The 16,666-nt window shown below is 42.7% G+C and overlaps 1 protein-coding gene across 3 annotated transcripts in view; it reads right to left on the bottom strand.

The window, feature by feature from the left end:
• LOC111262856 (growth/differentiation factor 8) overlaps positions 1-16,022 on the bottom strand; it is a 34,732-nt gene extending 18,710 nt beyond the window's left edge. For all 3 annotated transcript variants that reach the window (XR_002681896.2, XM_022837447.2, XM_022837446.2), the window contains exon 1: positions 15,025-16,022. Coding sequence is in view for 2 of the 3 variants with exons in the window: in XM_022837447.2 (XP_022693182.1) it covers positions 15,025-15,409 (385 nt within the window). In the remaining variant the exon portion in view is untranslated. The remainder of the gene's footprint in view (positions 1-15,024) is intronic.
• Positions 16,023-16,666: the final 644 nt, after the last annotated feature.

Below are 16,666 nucleotides of genomic sequence, written 5' to 3'. Positions count from 1 at the left end.
TTTGAAATCGTTAGATCAATGGGTCATATCAAATCGCTTGGGTTGAGGAAGGACCATAAGCTAGATTGATTCAAAGCTATACAATTATTGATAATGTTTTCCTTAATTCAAGTACATATTAGGCTGTGGGAAGAAAAAGTCTCCTAATATTCGATAAGTCTCTTCGCATACGTCTTGAGCAAAAAATAGGTAGAATTAAAAATGACTCCCATGCCCATAGCCAGAGATCGGACAGGTATTCCTTTTCGAGAAGCAGCTGACGTTAATTTTAAAGGTTAAATATGGCGTATTAAGGTGAATATCGTTGTTGTTTCTGTCTATAATAATAATAATAATAATAATAATAGCTTGCGATTCTGTTATATATTCTTAATTCTTTCCTCACCTGCACTTATCAATCAAATCAGCCGTAATATTACCCACTGGATTACAGAGAACACGATCTATCTATAAAGTCTAGGTGAATACCCGTTCGCTTGCATCACTCATGTTTGTTCTTCTAGTTTGGCTACGCGTAAAAGGCCAAATAAGTTCTGTTAGACCGCCAAAGACAGGACACCAAAGAATGAAACGGCCGCTGGTCATTTGGAAGCCACCACTCGGCATCAAAACCTCTACTGTCTATTCCAGCTTCCACTCCAGCCATTGTCGTCGTCGTCGTCGTCACCGTCGCCAGGTTATCCTGGTTTCCGCGCGCGGAAACCGCAACACGAGCTCAAACAGTAATGGGAAGACAATCTGTGGTGTTACTGGAAATAAATACGGTACTGCTGGCGACGTTGACCTGCTGCTGACCGTAGCGGCAGCGTTCTTGGAGACGCATGAAGCGGGGGCAAGCAATTTGTACGAGTTAATACCACCTACTTACCTGTTATGGCTGCGTACGTCGCTGCGACGTGCGTATAGCTGTGTGGGCAGGCAGAATAGAACGGTTTAGATGCGTCAAGTGCAGAGCCGTACACATAACAACTAGATCAACTGATGAGGGACGTACAGCGAAAGCGTGGCTGACAATGTTGCGATGAATAAAGACTTCATTAGTGCGGAGATAGGAGCAAGAGATAGTTGGCTCTCTGCGTCCTCGTCGGCCTTCGCGGCGCGAAAAGATAGCGGCGCGCAGCGGAGGAGCTGAACACTTTTGGAGAAGGTGCACCTAAACGGGTTAACAATAGAGGCGCGGGGAGAGAGCTGCGCCGGATGAGAAGGATCTATTATCTGCTTGTGAGAGGGGAGCGAGCGATAATAGTAGAAACATAGATAGAGAGATGGTACACAGAACAAATGATGGCGTACGGCCCTTTTGCTGGAGATCTGTATATAGCGCTTAAAGCGCCGACCGTAAGAGTTAAAACGGCACGTTGACGTTGCGTTCTACGGTAACAAGGATATTCTGTGATGAGTGACGACGTTACGATCGTTGTTGGCTACGATCAAAGGTCAATGTGAGGGAGTGAGGAAAGTGAGCGTGACCAAAGACGTTTCGGGTTTGTCTTGTTTTTCCGATTCCCGTAAGAAGGAGGGGACAGGGAGAAATATTCCATACTAGAACTAATCTGAGGGCCGTGATGCAATAAAAACGTGCGAACATAGACGCACCTTAACAGTAGACGCAGAAATGATCATCTCGTTCATCATCGAGTATTCACAATCGTACGGAAATCACCGTTAATTTGAAATAATCAGTCCAATGAAATACGCTACTAGCCAATGACATTTTAATTTTGACAATCGACATGTACAGTCTGAACTGTACTTCCTCCACACCGGCAGATAACCGCCGTGGCTTCGTTGTCCGTATCGTAGATATTAAAAATATGGTCTAAAATGCGGTCATAAGCGCACCAGGATCCTTCTCGCTTCTTATTGACTCATCTAAGTGCGACTGAATTAGCGTACACTTTAATATGAATGGGACAAAAGAAGAAGAAGATCTTAGTTACCCGCTTGATAATACGGTAGCCAGGATAGCGTCATCAGAGTCTGTCTCCCTTGTCAGCCTCTGAATAAATAATTTGCCGATCATCATTGATCATCATCATTATCATATCCATTTATATAAACCAGAATTTCCATCAGTAGCGAACTGTCTGATTGGCCCCCCGGTGACGCTATTCTTGGTCTAGAATTGTTACAAAGTAGCGTTCGGTAGAGTATGAAAGGCCAGTCTAATAGTCCGTCATAACAGCTCTTCTCATGTATCTTCCTCGTTTCTGCTTTCGACGTAATTATCTTCATAGACGGCTGTACATTGCTTATGCTGGATGGCTTAGCTTTGATTACTTACATAATCACTGCTTTGCCAGCAGTGGCTAAATAGAGTAATAGCGTAGGAGCGTGTTTTGGCAGCTGGTTGCCGTTGATAACTGGAAGCGGGCAGCACGCGAAGATACAGGACGAGCCTGACAAAATCAGGAATCATAAGGCAATAATAATTAGGACAATCTATCGTGTTCCGATGTTATGCATAGATTATTTGCATTATTCCTGTTGTTGGGCATTGCTGCTGCTGCTGCTGCTGATGATGATAAAGTTGTTGATGCGAACGAAGCTCGTTCAACCCACGATAGATGTATAACACTGCGACGTTTGGTTCTTAAGCATTTGCGGAATTTCGATCCCCATCTGGGGCCGTCTCATAGCTACGATAGTCAAAGATAAGAAACGTAAAATGAAATACAGCGAAAAGTCTGCTTTTTGAGAAAAGACCATCGACCCATAATTACTAACGACAAATCGACGCCAAACGGAAATAACCGTTCTCGGACACACCGGCCACGTACTAAGTAGATCAGCAACAAAAATTATCTGCGCTTGGGGTTCTCTGATCGGTGTCAATAGCACATGTGTGTGAAGTTCAATGGCAATGCCTGGAATTCATTCACGGCTCACGACGAGGATCACCTATGGTGAAACTGATTTAGCGAGAACGGACTATACGGCATGTGTCATCTGGAAATACTTGCCCCGCTAGGGCAAAAATAACAACCGGCGAATGCGAGACTGACTAAAATACACACATATATGTTTAAATAAAGAATGTTTCAGCCGCGACCAATTCTATTAGAGGCTTCATATATTTACACGTTTGTGTATTGATGATACTCATTATGGGTTTGCTTCAGCCGCGCGTCAAACGATCTCCTAGCCAAACTTCCGATCTGGTTTAAAATAGATGTTGTATCTGTCAATGTTAATAGACTTTCATACAAAGCGTCTGCAAATTATTAGCGTATTCCCTTTTACTCGTGCATTATCGATACTAGGCTTTAAAGTGTGTACCGCTGACATTTACGTGATACGTCTACGTACTCTTAACTGGCTTCTCTAGTCACCGTGGACTCACCTGAGACATCGGACGTGCAAATTCGTTGCAGTCGCTTATATGCAAAGTCAAAAAAAATAACCCAGAGGTGGGCCGGCTACGTGAGTTTCATTTTGAGCCATACTAACCGTAACCTGTAGATTGTAAATTCAGACTCCCTAGGTAGTACGGCTCGGGTTGATGGGTAGCCTAAGCTTCCCCACAAGCGAAGCGGTACGCCATTGCGATTTTCTCAACTTATTAACGCATTTGAAGTTGGCACCATATAATTATATATCGCCGGTGAACATGTATCTCTCGACTAATGTGTTCAAAGTCATGCCAAGCTCTTTATTGTCGGTAATTGGCGTTTAGAAAGGCCATTAGCAATTAGGGCGTTGGAAGCCAGGCAAAAAAATAATTTCTTATTTTCTCTTACCATAGAAATAGCGTATTCCAGAGCTAAATACAGTGCACCCTACATTTACTTGTGTTCAGTCTTTCATTAGCTAATTAAGCGCACGACAACGCCAACTGATCGGGCATCAATACTGCGCCGGCACACGTCCACTACTCAACTAGACAATAGTGATAGCCTAAGTACAGGTGTTTATGATCCAAAGAGATCGATTTCATCTGCTCATCCTAAGTTTGTAGTATAATGTTAAGTAAAATGCATAGGTAATGACGGTGTCGAGAAAAACGGCTTGATCGATCGCATAGGATTTCATTCAATATAATATCGTATAGAAATTGTCAGACTTTCGAGCGGGTTTAAATCCAAATAAAATGAAGTACTTAATGAATGGAGTGTGGTTCCTACTTCTTCGTTTTTCCTGATTCGTCTTTGAAGAATACATATCGTCCCTTATGCTTGACATCGTTTGCCATGTAGAGGGTGTTCGGGATAATTTGGGACACCTAGTGCTTCGCTTCTTATTGTAGCAGGCTTGTCTTCATTTCTTGTTCTTGGTACAAGAAAACCAATCTAGGTCTTTCTGGACCATGACTACAAGCTAATCATGGCGGAAGCACCGGTTTCATTCTCAGAATATGAGCGAAGATCAATTATTCCTGTTCAAAGATCTCTTTCCACCGAGCAAATCCCCGCCAAAATTTAAAAAAAAACCACGTAAAATTGACTGTCGATCTCGTTGCGGGTCATTAAAGAGCTTCTATAGGACCCAGGAAGATTTTCCTGCGCCGACACGGAACATTCGCTACTAGGAATAAATTAGAAAGGTTTAGAAATTCATCAAATAGGGGACGCATTGCAGGAAATTATTTTTGATGATCATGGATTTTTTTTGCAGATATCAAAGGCTGGTTTCAAGATGAGATTGTCTATCTCCTATCGGGCCGTCCATGTAGGTCACACCGAGTAGCTCTTTCGAAACTTTTTACTTTTTTAGGCCTTTAGCCTGTCAGTAGTTTTACTTTATTTTATCAAGCCCGAATTTAGGTCCGCTGCACAAGCAGCAAAGCATGAGTCTAGAGAATTAATTTTTCAAACTGATCTATCCCTGAGATGTTCAGGCACCTAGTTAAAACCGTACCCAAAGCAAATAGTAGTTAGATTAGATATGAGTGCGGCCGTCAGGGACGTCTCTGTCGACACACACAAAATCCCATTTGAATTTCTATGTTCGTTTACACTCACTTCATTAATAGGGGGACATCAATTTTGCCCAAATTTATATGAACCAATAAAAATTGGCAGATTTTGTCGTCCGGCGTTTTCCAGCGCTCCTGTCCTGTTATTGGTGTACCCTATTTCTTTGAGTTTCGAAAGACCATGCGAAGCAGAGCGATCGAACTTCCACGGACGATTAGATTTAAGGATGTTACCAAGCAGACGAAATGTCCTCGTTGCCAGGTAACGTACAAGCTGATTAATACCGATAGATCGTTTGTAGTCGAGAACGGTAACTGATATTTAGACGATGAAAATTGTGAAATGTTCTATTCTTGATTGTTTTCATACTTTCTTTCAGTTGTACGGTTGACTTATATAGAAAATTAATCAGGAGTGAGTTACCGCCGACACTCCTCAGCGTGTTCCAACTCAATACCTTTTGCAATAAGTCAGCCAAAGTGATTTCTTAGAAATTCGAATTTATTCTGCGCAAATAAATATGGCGCATTGGTTACTATCGCATAAAAACGAAAATACAAGTAGAACATGGTTGTGCAGCTGCAAGAACCGGGACAGGTTTGTCCGAAGGTGTAATTCACACTGGAATCAAATAAAATTCGACTGTTTCATCCTTTCGGCTTTATATACCCGCCTCTCTAAAAGCTACTTTGAACCGTTAAGCTGCCAAATGCGATGATCCCTATATTCAATAATAATAATAATAATAATAATAATAATAATAATAATCTTTACTATATGGGTAAAAATGTAAGCCTAACAAACGGAAGAAAATCGTTGGGGGCCAGGTCGGGTGCGTACGCTTGATGTTCAATCAGCCTTAACTCCGACTCGTAAATTTCTACCTTGACGACCATTGAAGTGTGAAACGATCTGGTGTCCGAATGAATACCATATATGCAATAATTTTTTTCGCGACTTCTGCTTTAATCCTATCAATTAGTGATACGTAGTACACTCCGGCTATTGCTCTCTTCTATGAAGTTAACAAACAGTCGCGATCATTGAATCGCGGCCGATGGAACAGCGTTCGCTTCTTTCGGAGTCCGTCTATCCTTCAGCTTCGACTGTTTCAACTGGGCCTTGGCTTCATGAGTATAGTAATATACTCATTCGTAATCATAGTTCGCATCTGAAGTCGAAACCCCAACTTATTTCGTCCGACAGCCTTAATGATAAACAGCAATATATTTTCGGTCCTGATTGGACAAATGCTATGTTCAATGCAAAGCCAGTTTTTTCATGTTCGAATCCTTAGTCAATTTATGACAAGCACATCCTGTCAGAATCTCTGCCATCTTTCTAATATGCATTTTACGTTCCTCCAGTTACGGGAGTGGCTGCGGTTATCGGCCATCTTATAAGTTCATTATTGGCCTACGTCTATCTTTCAATTCCCAAAAATTTTACAGTGGAACTATCCGGGGTTCGTCCCAATTTTACGTCAGCTGGCCGTGTTGCCTTTCGAAGGTAGAGAAAAATGTGACGCTTCCCTGGTACGTGTCCTCTGACAAAATATAAACCAAACTCTACTTGCCATCTTGCCTGTTTTCCCTTAGCGATTGAGGAACTGAAACTACGCTGATAATGATGGTCCGCTTGGACTCGTAGCACAAGTTCATTGCAGTTATTTTCGTGATCATAATATCAATGGCTGATTAGTCTAGCTCGACAACTAAGAATCATCCAGTTCGACCTGTATGTTTCTTTCGAAGGCTGGCAGAACGGTTCGTATTCGAGAAGTACTCCGTAAACTTGCGTTGACTTTTGTGGAGACCGTAAGTTGATGTCATGGGTGGGCTTCCATGTATAATTATCACATAAGGTTGAGCTGTAAATTCATTATTGACTAAATATAGCTAATGAAGATTTCTTCTTTTCAGGTTAGATAGAAAAGACAAAGAGTACACAGTTGAAACAGAGACCTACAGTAAAGACGAAATCGGTCCCGTAAATAATCGATTAGTCCGATCTGAATTTCGAATACAAAATTAAGGAAAGTGACCCTGCTCACTGATATGTTCACGACTGATTCATGAGTTTTCGTTCATTTCGTAAGCTGCGTATCCATTATTTGTCTTCATTTTTCAACAAAAAAATTGTTGGACTGATCCTTCTGTGCTGCGCATGCGCAAAGCAATATACGAATGCTATTTTCGTCGCTATTAATATCATCCTATTATATTTGCAGCTTTAATTGCTTGCTTAGAGATAATTACTCTAAGCACGATATGCCGCGGAAGCGGTTTATATGCCTGTCTGATTTATGGGCATTTTTCTGAATGTCATTTTTGCAATTGTCATGCGTAACATTTGTCTGAATCATACGACAGATTCGAGATCCCGTGAAAATTTTATTAAGTTCCTTGTACATCTTATGATGTGTGGAGTAATAATTTTTACGTTACTATGCCAGGCACATGACTAAGCGAGCAGCCTTACTGCTGCTGCTACTTTTGTGCAACCAACCTATCGGGTAGATTTTTCGCGTACGGTGGGCTTCAGGAAATTACGTCTTCAGAAGCTTGTCCGGCCCTTTTTCAGCATCGCAAACAGTGCATCAATCCATGGTAACAAATATAAATAGCATCAGCCCGAGTTATTTTTCTGTAATGACAAAATATCAAATATGTTTGTATTTACGAGTAATACCTAACGAGCGGCCCGCGACAATAGAACTCTTATCTTACAAGACAAATACTACGTAACCAATATAACTAGACGTTTTCCATCCCGTCAGCTGTACGTAAAGCCGCGGTAAGTATGCAAGCTCAATAGGCTACAATGCGTCTAGCTGACGGCATTGTTCCAATAGCGATACGCCTGCTGTGTTCTATCTGCTAAGCTTGTCTTGTGCTAGTATCGTCTCCAGGGGTTGAGGGGCTTCGCGCGACAGCTTGTAGGATCGCATCTGTATACATGAGATTTTGGCGTGGCCAACAAGCCATCAGATACAATGAAACCGACGCAAAGTAAACCGGGTGTGATCCTGTAAAAAGCTAGTAACACAATATTTCTACTACAGCATTGATGCCTATCGCTTGCCAAAATACCCGCGCCCGTGGACACGGCTCCCATCTAGGTGCCAACGCACCTTAAACTCATACACTCTCGATTCTGCACTGAGCATTGGTTACTTTAATAAACGGGGGTCAATAACCCTGATGAGCAAACGCTCGAGGTCTGCCGGGACCGTATGGACAAGACGTCAGCCTTCTTGAAACTAGCGCGGGGTTGACGCCGAGCTAGACGGATAATGGAGCGGCAACTGACCGTTTGTTTTGTTCAGATTTTTCTCATGATCGCAACTTAGGCTAAATGGCATGATATTCATCACTGCAGTCATCCCATGGGTCGGCCGAGGGTTGTCGCTCGACCCCGTCAGCACGACAAATCGAGCACGCACACACACATGATGTACAGTGACCGTCGTTCGCTATATTCGTACATGAGTCTGCTTCGTCCCATGTTGGTAAGAACAAGCTTTGTTCAAAGCTTTTTCATAGAAGCCTTAGAAGAAAAGAGTGTTATAGTCTAGGTTAAATATTAAACGAGTGGGCAAGGTCTTTTTCGACACTGCCAAGCATCACCGCGACAGTTACCATAAACAGGCGCATCGGTACCCACACTTACTGAATGATTGTCGCGCTAATATTATAAACAATAGGGTGGTATCAGATGGTAGCTTGTTCTTTTTATTGACATTGTAATAATATGTATCATACTAAACGCCATTGAAAAAGAAGTCATATGGACGATTTCTGGCAGAGTTCTTTTGTCTCTGAGCCTAACGCGTACACGTTTTATGTAAATTACGGATTTAACATCTTAGCAGCAGGTTCAAGTCCTGCCTATATATACAAAAATCGAATTTAGCTCAACAGCGATATAACATAGAAACTGCTTCTAACGACTGCCAACCGGGCAGCACGACTATTAACCTGTGGCCACCTACGCTTCACTGTATAATTCGTTGTGAAGGAGACAAACAATGAAGCCATACGTCTGTATGATAAGCGGGGCGCTTCCAGCGTCTTGCTGCTGCGCTTGATCGACTTCGCGAAATCTCTGGAAAGTGTTGCAGTACTGATATTACATGCTCACTAGAGAAGGATATTAAGGGAGAACAGTCGAGGCTCTTTCGAATTAAAGCAAAATCATCAAAGACAAGACGATAATTGAAGACATGTCTAGTTTCGAGAACGACAATATAGAACAGAACGCGACCATTTAAATCAAACACCTCTTATTTGAGATAGGCTTTCCCTGGGTCTACTTTAAGGGCTGTGATGGTTTTGTAACCCTGGTCATCCTCTCCTGTCACAGTCTGGCAGGCCCGTTGCTAAGCGCTAATATTTTGACTTCAAAATACGGATAGCGCCACGTAGACACGAGCATAGCACTAATACAGTCTGTGCAAAGCACCTATGGTGCAAAACCACCTGGTTTATAGCACAGATATAACAATTTCCTACAGAAACTATAAGCACCTACCAAGATTTAAACGTAAAGAAACTCAATTAGCGCTACATTTAGGGAAGCGGCACAGGAGCTGACAATCGTCGAAACTTACGTGTACCTTTGAGAGACACCATGAGGTCTCAACAATACTAGGTTCTATGGACAAAATGAAAATAGCGAACTTCTCTCAATAGACAAAATTTCTGTTTAGCAGTAACTTTCTGTGACCATCTTCGAAGAGACCTACGTTTACGAATTAAATCTCGTCGTCGTAGACACCACTCAATGCAAAGGTACTCTAGACAATTAGATAACTCGCCACTTTTAACAGTTGAAAATATTGGAATATTCTGTGCTTTTTATTTTTAAATCGTATAGACCGAACATCACCCGAAACGTGTGATAATTTCAGTTGCAAATTCAATGCATCAAACGAACCTCTACTAAAGGAATCTGTATAATTTTTTTTAGCTAAAAGTTACATTTTTGAACGTGGACGCAATTATAACCTGTCTTAATAGTACAGAGATATATAAGCATTCTTCTACTTATCAATTTCTGTAGGCTTCTAAATTAGAAATACTGAACGTGATATGACTGACATCATTAGAATAGCTCACGTTCAAACAAATGTGTACATCTGGTCCTAAGGTTATTATTACACGCGTTCCAAGGCCTATTATAAAAAAAAAAAAATCGCGGCTGGTACTTGTTGAAGACCGACACACCTTAGCAAACTGATGCGGAACAGTATCGCCCCCACGTGGACAGGCGCCTAAAATAGATTAATGGAGAGAAAGAACGGCGATAGCGAAAAGAAAACTGACCGAAAATTTACGCCTTTTTTCAGGATGACCAAACCGGCTTTGAAGTACATATTAAAACAGAATGCTGAAATAGAATAGACCCATATGCATGGGTCCACGAGCCGAACGCCACACGCTCGCTCACATCTTTATCTGATCGCGTCCCCTTTTCTAACGTCTCCTCGCAATTTAGTACTATCCACTTCAACGAGTGACTGAAACCCATTTTTAGCCGGCCATCGAGTGGGCGGTACCGTAGACGCCCCGTTTGATGCAGTTGAACTGGCATAGGACTCGATATAACAGATCGAACAGCGATGAAGTCTACCAGTCGGCCTCAGAAAATTACGTAGTAACTAATAACAATAATAATAATAACGACAGGCAAAATATTCGCAGGCCAACTTCATACGACTGAATGATGTGTGGAATAACTGTAACAAATGTTCTAACTTATTTTCAGGCAAACGAAAAGTCCGTATATATATATATATATATATATTATTTTCAATAGAGTAGTCAAGCAGGCCTTTCCTCACTCATCTATAATTATAATAATAAAAAATCTATAATAATAAAGTTCCGATACGAGAAAACGCTGCCAATGGGAATAATTGATACGTAGATATCTAAACTGTGACCATAAAACGATAACCGCATTTATCTTTCTTCGCGTGACGCCTGCCGCCATGGAAGCTGAGCATCAGCAGCTAAAGTAAACGTTGAACGGCCTTGCTTCGGATATTGGCCGTGGCAATGACCTTGAACAACTCTGACAGTGTAATAGTTAACGGATTCAGTAAACGCATTGTCGTCTATGGGTGATGTTGATTTTCGAAGTAGTCGATTTAAACAAATTTCGATAAATTTCTTAATAGGATCATATACTAAGACCGGGACGTCAGCTGGCTTTCGCTTCGAAAACCTGGCAAACAGCCATCTACATACGGTCCAATGCTTTGCGCAGCGTACGAGTCTAACTATGAAGTCATAATACAGTCGCTGGTCACTAGAGCAGATCAATCGTTGGCATGTGACTACGGCCGATGCGGAGTATTTAATTACCTCTCCCACAATCAGTTGAACGCAATCAGCCGTGATCAACTAGCGAATCAACTACTTCAGTAAGTCACTCATAGAATCCGTAATCACGAAGTGGCGGGCCTGAAGATAGCACACGATATCAAACGGGAATTTATTGTGACTTGTTCAGATCAAATTGTCAGATCTGTTTTCGCGAGGCGCTCTATAGGGAACTGTGTGCTGAAGATAGTCTTCACATTCAACAACTCATGCTCTGGCAGGTTCTGACTGTCGCTGAAGCTGGAATGTCCGGTGGTCGTTCCTGCGAGCTGCATAACAACTTCAGCTAAACTACTGTCATTATCATCACTGTCACCTTAAGCATTATAATCGGAGAGGTGTGCTATGGAGAGGTGCGCGCATGTAGTCATCTACACACATTTATGTAGAGAGCTTCGCTGCAGAGAAGCTTGTAGAGGTAATATATCATCGGTGGATTTCCTAAGACATCTTTTCGAGCTCGTATATTTGGGGTCGACTGCATATAAACTCAATACAATGCATTAAGTAGCGCAGCAGAAGAAGTCTGATCGTTTGTTGCTTCTGCTAGTCCTGCCGCCGGCGCAGCTGCGCCTGTTGGTCCTGTCTTCTATCATCTGGCTAGTACAGTCCTGTTCGTGCTGTGTGCAATACGCAACATACTGCTACTGCTACTGCTACTGCTACTGCTGCTGCTGCTGCTGCTGCTGCTGCTGTTGCTGCTGCTGCTGCTGCTGCTGCTGCTGCTGCTGCCCCAATTGGTGCCATTCTAACCCCATTGGTATTCTCCCCCACGCTAGCCTTCTCTCCCCCAGCAACAGTCACCGCAACTCGTCGATGCAGCGGCGAGCTTTGACGGCGGCCGAGTTGGGTGACGGCCAGGCTTTCTTGGGGGGGTGAGGGGCCACCATCTGTCCGAGTGGCTCAGGACATCCAGTGAGCAAACGTCTAAGGCCGGCCTCGAAGAAGAGTCAGCATTTTCGAGAATGTCATCGACCAGAAAATGTGCAGGCGGCCGGTAGACTTTGACCGTCTGATAAACCCGCCTGATCATCGGGCTAGGCCATCTTAACTTATATCATTCTCTGGTCTTCGGACTTTCTGGCCAAACAACAACGAACGGTTGGAGAGCCTTGCTTTGGGTGACGGCGACTCTATTTCTCAACTGTGCAATGGCCACTCCAATCGCGATTGGCCACTAACCTACCTATTGGCCATATGCGATATAGCCTAAGGTCACTATAAGTGTGCAATGGGCTTCTCGAAGGCTTGCTTATAGGTACTATTAATGTTGTATGTACGGTAAAAGTATCAACAATTATGTACAGCCACAAGGTTTGTAGCAGACAGGTCCTTAGCTAAGCTCCTATGAGGATGCAAGAGACGCTCTTTCCTGTAAAAGATCCCACGAAAATCCCACGTCTAAATTGGGCTGCAGTGCGTAGATCTCGATCCAAAAATGCTTAGAAGCTAGATCAAGTGTATAGAAATGTCACACTTAAAGGATAATGCGTTACAGTCATTTAGCTAAAGAGAATTATCTGAAATAATCAACGTTTCTATGCAGAAGTATTTTTTCAGTCATGTCAGTGCTTTAGCTGTTTCTCTATGACCTTTTGCATGCAATGTTATTCTCATTTGTTAGAGCCTTTTTACGGCATAAGGACGACTACTAACGGTCCAAAGACGCCCTTTATCACACAACAACAAGGGTTTTTACTCATTTTGTACCTGGTGAAGAAAGTAGATATTTCTGCGTTGTTTTCAACGAGTCCTAAATGTATTAGGTTAAGTGAAAGACACTCATTTGAGACTTGCGGAACTCGATTTTATTATCATCGCCCAATTGTTTGTGGTGCTTTCCCTATAAAACCTGTCTCTTACGATAATACGTAGCTCACATCGAAGTGTTTTAACGTAGGGGGGGGAGATGGGTGGAGGGATGGAGGAGACTCGTTCGGACGAACAGTTCCGGGAATATTGTCAGGTGAGCTAATCGACTTGTGGCGTTCTCAAGCCACAAATTGTGCTCTACCGTTGAATACGTGCCCAGATCGTCCAATATCTATACGTTTCGGCTGTCCGCCAAAGCACAAGGCAATGATACCAGCGAGACGGACAGTAACGTTCGGCCATGTGATGATGTATGGTCTATGGCGGATGACGGAGAGCACCGTTTACCTATGGCGGCAGCTATACGTTTCGCTTTATGGTTAACATAAAATAATGTGTTATTGGCCCTATTCATAGTGATTATTCAACAGCACTTTGGATATAGGCATGTGATTTTATAGTGTATATATATATCAGACATTTACGTAGTGCGTTTGAAATGTTAGAAGCAAAAGATGACATTGTCCTGATACCCGCGTTGGCAACTCAACGTCGGCGTCCGCATCGTCAAATTTCGTTTTCAAGCAGAAGCTCTTTGTCTAAGATGAGGATTATTGTCGTACAACGAGAACTGTTTGTATATCATCGTGTTATTCGTTCCTTCGTTGCGTCCGCTAAAATTGTTTTCTCCTAAAATACGCGATATTTTATAGACGTAGCTTAGCCAACGGTCAGCCAGGCTGGTTCGTCTTGATTATCGATAGACATGCTGCTTCTCTGTTTTTCCGTTCTAGTGAATTGAATCAACCGTGATGTCTCACACGTCTACACACGAGGACAATCTACTCTCAGTGGACCTCACACAGCAAAATGCGCAAGTTACGTATCGAATTGATAAAAGGCCATTGTAACAACTCTCAATCCTTCTGGTTTGTTTTTGTTAACCATCGGCCTCCGCTAACGATGACAGCGCTGACCACCGAAGGGAAGTCATCAGGTTTATAAGCGATAATGTCTAACTAGACTTGCTGACTGTTGAATCCAAGCAAGCTGGGCCAGCGTGCACGTTCGATATCTATATCGGTATCGTTGACTACCTTTTGATCCTTTTCCTCCTTTTCGATCGATCGATCGATCGATCGAACGAACAGAAAACGAAGACAAAATGCAATTATTTCGAAATTTCGCAGAACCCAAAATATGTTTCCAGTTTCAGTCCGGTACTGCCGTTGAACATCGCTTTAGAGTTATGAAACCAAATTGATACCTTCTAGACCTGGCTGTACTCGGTAGAAAGAAGCATGGTATCATCATAACTTTATCTCAATATCTATTAACTACTACTTATTGACGATGTACAAGTTAGAGGGTTGTTATAACAATTTTTTTTTTTTTAGTTTTCCGACACTTATAAGGTTTCTTAGAGGAAATAGACTGTCTAATTTTTCAAGCCATGGATCACTTTAATATCAGCAAGTGGATAGATAGCCTGCTCTGCATGAACATCTAATGGAACGATAGATAACTTCTGAACTTGTTGTCCGTACACAAGTATATATTAGCTCTTATCGGGATCTAATAAGAACGTCTTTAGAACAAATCGATCAACTTTAGGTCAACTTTAAATACATTGGGACATTTCTCAGATGGTTGACGAAAACCCTTAAATCAAATGGGCTTCATTTTGAATCCGGAAAAAGTTTATCTTCTGGGTCAAATCCAAGAACGTAATTTTGATTAAAGAGGTGGCCAATTAGATTTGCAAGAAATCGCCAATATCTTTTGTTAAACGCACGATATATTTAAAATATATTTACCAAAATAAGAGTGGTTTTTAGTTCGAGCCACAGTACATTATACTGTGTGAACGTAGCTTTTTGGGGGGGGCTTATAGCATAGACACTCACCCGGATCGGTAAAGATGATCGCTTCCGTCGGCTTAACGTAAAAATCTTCCGAATCATCGTAGTCAGGATTCGGCGTAAAGCCGTAGCTTTGATCACCATACATTTGGTCTGAACCACTACCATTTCGTGCTTGATATGACGAAATTAGCTCATTCATTGCCGGGATATTCTCTAGCTCGCTTCGAGTGACGTTTGGCACCCTTTCGAGATGGAGTTTCTCAAGGATCGACTGCTTGATTTCGGCTAGTCGTCGCTCCTTTGCCGCTTGATGATTACCGTCACAGGTGGGACACAGATCATAGCTGGTCTCGTTCTGCATCGCTTGAGCTACACCTAGCGCGAGTAGCGAGGCCGTACAGAGAACAGAGCTAGCCGAAAACCTCATATTTGTTGTTACTGCAAATGGCTAACGGTAGAAAAGACGGCAATGATTAAGGTGATAACTTTGTGTTCGTTAGTGTGTACCACCTGCAGCGACGTTTTTTTAGTTGCTAGTGACAGCGATAGTGACAATTGCGATCGAACCGCGCACAGGACTCGTCCACTGCCACTTTGGACGGTGGATAGTAGCGGTTCACAGGGCCAATGTTCTGAACGGCTTACTCGCCTAATCACGGCTCAATGGTAACTTATTCGGACATTAGACATTGCTGACGGCATGATGAACTGTGTCGCGTATGCCAACGCGCGCGCTGTCCCGGAATGAAATGATAACAGTTTGCAATATTGAGAGATCAGATAGCCATACGATGCCGACGAGAAAAGGCGAACAGGATAACACTGACAACAGAACAGTAGTACTTTGTTGTTGGTGTAACACTGGAATCGAAGCAAGTCCGCACACGGCACGTTTTTTTCAAGTGTCGTACGTAATTGACGCACACCGAACGGTCGTGATGTTGCACCACTATTAGCTGTTACGTACGACGGTATCTATTAGTTGCGTTACTGTGTTAGTACGGCCTCCCGGCAGAGGACTTCGAAGTTCTTCTAGCACCGATCCTAGGATGGATCTCTGCGAACCCAAAGCCGCCACTGAGTTTTGGCACCTTTGCTCCGCCTTCGGGGAAAGGGTAGACGTCCCTTTGCTAGCGGATTGGCCTGCGCGAAGCGCCACTTTTTAAACCCCCTGGGTGGCCCTCGTGTGGCCTTTCGTTGGCGCCGTTTTGTGGAAGGAGAACTGTCGCCCGGCGACTTATAAGACGAAGATCCAATTGAACTCAAGTTTCACACGAAGACAACTAATAAACAAAAAAAATATATCCGCTTTATACTGCGTCAATTGTATTCGCGTAATCATTGTTGACCACAAGTTAAGCCAAAGTCTGAGATGTTACGGTCATCAGGTAGATAGCCATATTCTACACACTTGATCGCTGGAATATATAGAGAAGTTTGAATAGCAAATGGGTTTCCGCTACGAAATGAGTTACCACCAGAAACAGATTCGACTTGTGGAAACAGAATAGACGACGTATCGCAGGGCTCGTTCCAGTCGTGACCAACGTTATTGTGTGAGGCCTGTGATCACGATAATGACCTTGATGAGATCTCCGATGGGGTTACTTATAGCGAAATAGAAGGAGGAGGATGATATGAAGAAGAAATGAACATGCGCACCGTCATGGATTTGCCACATGAT

The sequence above is a fragment of the Varroa jacobsoni genome, unplaced genomic scaffold, assembly GCF_002532875.2.
Source record: "Varroa jacobsoni isolate VJ856 unplaced genomic scaffold, vjacob_1.0 scaffold_708, whole genome shotgun sequence".
Lineage (NCBI taxonomy): Eukaryota > Metazoa > Arthropoda > Arachnida > Mesostigmata > Varroidae > Varroa > Varroa jacobsoni.
The sequence above is the reverse complement of the archived record's forward strand: the minus strand, read 5'-3'. Positions and strand labels throughout refer to the sequence as shown.